This window comes from Beauveria bassiana (assembly GCF_000280675.1).
Source record: "Beauveria bassiana ARSEF 2860 unplaced genomic scaffold BBA_S00093, whole genome shotgun sequence".
NCBI lineage: Eukaryota > Fungi > Ascomycota > Sordariomycetes > Hypocreales > Cordycipitaceae > Beauveria > Beauveria bassiana.
In genome coordinates, this window is record NW_007930928.1 from 8,937 (window position 1) to 12,195 (window position 3,259).

General features: G+C 52.0%; 1 protein-coding gene across 1 annotated transcript; it reads left to right on the forward strand.

Moving 5' to 3' along the window:
* Nucleotides 1-613: 613 nt before the first annotated feature.
* On the forward strand, nt 614-1,988 carry BBA_10147 (uncharacterized protein; the record flags this gene model as incomplete). Its single annotated transcript, XM_008605244.1, has 2 exons — nt 614-773; nt 826-1,988. The coding sequence occupies 2 exons, from the start codon at nt 614-616 to the stop codon at nt 1,986-1,988; spliced, it is 1,323 nt and encodes a 440-aa protein (XP_008603466.1).
* Nucleotides 1,989-3,259: the final 1,271 nt, after the last annotated feature.

The following is a 3,259-nucleotide window of genomic DNA, read 5'->3' on the forward strand; positions in this document are numbered from 1 at the left end:
TCGTGAATACAAGGCACACAGGCATGGCAGGGCCAAGGCAACAGGCATCCGAGTTCACAAAATCATCATGTACTGCACTGCTACATCAGGAATCTCGTGACAATACACGCTGCTGCTTACGTTCTCTGACTCGACCAGCAATTCGAATATCTTAAGAAACAGCGTGTTCCTACTACTGGAACGGGGGATCGAGTCTAGAGCAATCTCTAGGTGATGAATACATCACATCTCGGATCTATGTGCGCCTTCCGTCGCCTCTCTCCTTCAAACGACCCCGATTTCGCCTACAAGCCACGCGGCATTCACCAGGCTGCATGCGACGGGTAAGATTTCTCTTGCCTCTCTACCTCATCCATGCATTCACGTAGTGTCATTCAATTCCGTCTGCAGACTACGAGGCATTTTCCGCCAGGTTGGTTGCGACGGCTGCAGCCGGGCATTCAGTAGGAGGCTCTCGAGTGCCTTGTCCCACGTGCTCTTTGAGTATCACATCATGAGCGAGAGCGGCGAAACTATAAAGGGGCGGCAGCTGCCACTTCCTGCCTCATCGCATCCTCATATTTCACTCGATTTAACTTTATCTCTCTAGTTCCTTTTGGTAGAATTGATTGCCATGGCACGAGCCAAAAACACTCTTGGGGTTGACACGCCAGGCGTCGAAAGCCCTAACGATGTCCCCTCTGAGCACCATGATCGCCCAGTTCATGACCCTGAAGCAACGCCGAAGTCAACAGCTTTCCCTTTGGACGAAAGGAAAGACGCAATTGGAACTGGTAGTTCACTGGTAACAGCAGATACCAAGACACAGCTAATCAAAGTACGCAGAAACTTTGCGAACAACCGCTGGTAGCACCGAGACCAGTAGTAGTATCACTACCGGTAGATCCAATCGTGCTGCGGATCACGAGCAAGCGCACGCTGTAGACCGTCACGGTTCGCTTCCCTCGCGGCAGATCAGCCCTCTGCCCTTGGCCGGCGCCGGAGCTAGTGTCGCTGAGCTGGCAACGGAAGCACTTGATGCTGTAGGAGTCCCCGACGCACAAGATATCCCGCAGTCTTCGATAGCGGGCCACAACGCTGCGCAATCCACAGTCGTCATTTCTGATTCAGACGATAAAATTCAAGACCAAGTCGGTCAGGGCAGCGCAGATACAGAACCTGCCAGGCAAAGGCAACGCGGAACAAGGCAGCATGGCCTACAGAAGGGGCGGCCTCAGAAAATACACAGTTCGAAGCAAGAGTCTAACAACGAGGATCCAAAAGCACATGCCGACGCTGACGTTGCCCGATTCGACCAAGTCAGTATTCAACAGAGTGCCAGGGTAGCTGTGCCGCAGGCTGCTACAGCACCGCGGACATTTGCGGAAGGAAAACGGAAATCCATGGTTGGCAACACAGCAACCAAAAAGCGTAAAAAGGTTTCGGACCCATCGACCCAAGACGTACGGTATGGCAAACGGGCATTCGAAACTGCAACGGGAAGCCGAAGTACAGGAGCAGTGCAGAGCAAAGGAATCCACATGCGGCGTGTTGACGTGGCCTTCCGCGAAAGTTCAATTGAGGCTGAGAGACGCGATCAAAGTGGCGACGATCTGCACATTGCCTCACCAGACAGTTTTCGGCATCATCCAACTCACCGCGACTGCGACAATGGCACCGCACAGAAAAGGGCTACTCCGTGTACCACAATCGGCGCAAATGGATCTTACAATGTGTATCGAAATGATGCCGACGAGATATCCGGTGAAACACAAGAAGTAGAAGTGCCAACTCCAAAGAACAGAAGAAGCACCACTGTGACAGAAACATCTCGATTTGTGTTATCGAACGCAAATCTTCAAATTATAACTCCAGATGGAGATGGGTCTGTGAAAGTTGAGATTGAAGGCCACTGGAATATTAAATTCGTTGACAAGTCAGTGCCTTTTCCGTCGAGAGGTAGCCCGTCTACAATATGGGTTTCACCGATGCGCCCGCTACACCCTTGAGAAGCAGCCAGCGGAGACGCCAATTATCTATGTTAGGGGTCAATTGTGCGCAGGCTCGAGCCCCGCGGACGGTCATCGAAAGATCTTGAGGTTTACTAATTGATGAGAGCTTTTAATCTGTACGGCTCACATTCGCATAGCTACTTACAAATGCCAAACTTGCTTTCTCTATCTACTTTTGCTGTCTTTATTATGGCGCTCACCATGCAGCGGCAGGCAAATCGCGACAATATTCGGTTCTCGGTATATCGTTTTGTGCCTTTACATCGCTTCTCACCCATATTCACTCGAATTGATCTTCTTCTGCTTCCTTGGGAGAAACCGGCACCGCAGCACCACCCCCCACCCCCAAACAAAAAAAATCCGGAGTTGTTGTTGTCGTCGTCTAACCCTAAGTTCTTTCGCTATTGTGTTTGTCTAAACCATTTCCCATCGTTCTCTACTGCCGTGGTAGTCCCTGTTCTGCTGAATATAGCACATGATCCACGCAACGCTGGACAAACGATCTGGGATCTGAGCGGCATATTCACGCGCGAGACGCTCTATTGTCGGAGCCTCGTCAGCCAAGAAGTACTTGAACAAGATCATTGGCAGGCAGGGGACGGAATCGGGCTTGCCGACGTTGCGTTCAATGTAGAAACACGGCTAGCTAGCGCTCCCGGAGAAGGTGGTGGCGACTCGGCGAACTCGGTAGCAAGCATGTTGCGGCGTCTGGTCAGCGGCGACAAAATTGGCAATTTAAACGGTCGATCATGGTCTCGTCAAAATCGCTCCGGCTCATCTTGGTCATTGGTGCTTGCTGGCTGGCGGTAGCGGGCACGCCTGGTTGGCGCAGAGAACTTGAAGGAGCAGGCGAGCCAGTTTGCCCACCAGAGACTCGAGACCGTAAGTCAGCAGGCGCAGCACAATGAGGGTACTTGCCGCCACCAGGGCTCTCTGTGCTAGAAAACTGTCGCCGCCTTTCACCCTCCTCGGCCGTAGTATAACGGCTTGAGCCTGTGTTCCACTTGATCCAGGTTCCCAGACTGCAGATCTGGTGTCCAAGCCAATGCAGACGTTGGCGTCGCTTGTCGCCCAAGGAGGGCGGCTCAAACATCTTTTCAGCATCTTCAAGCTTCTCGTTAGAAAACCAATCGGCAGGGAAGTAGCCTTTTGAAAATGCAAACCCTCGCAAAGCATAGTCTTCTGGAAGTGGGCACAAAGGCTCGTTGCGCAGCGGTCGCGGGAAGGATTCATTTGCCATCCTTGGTTTTGATAACAGTGCCGGAAAA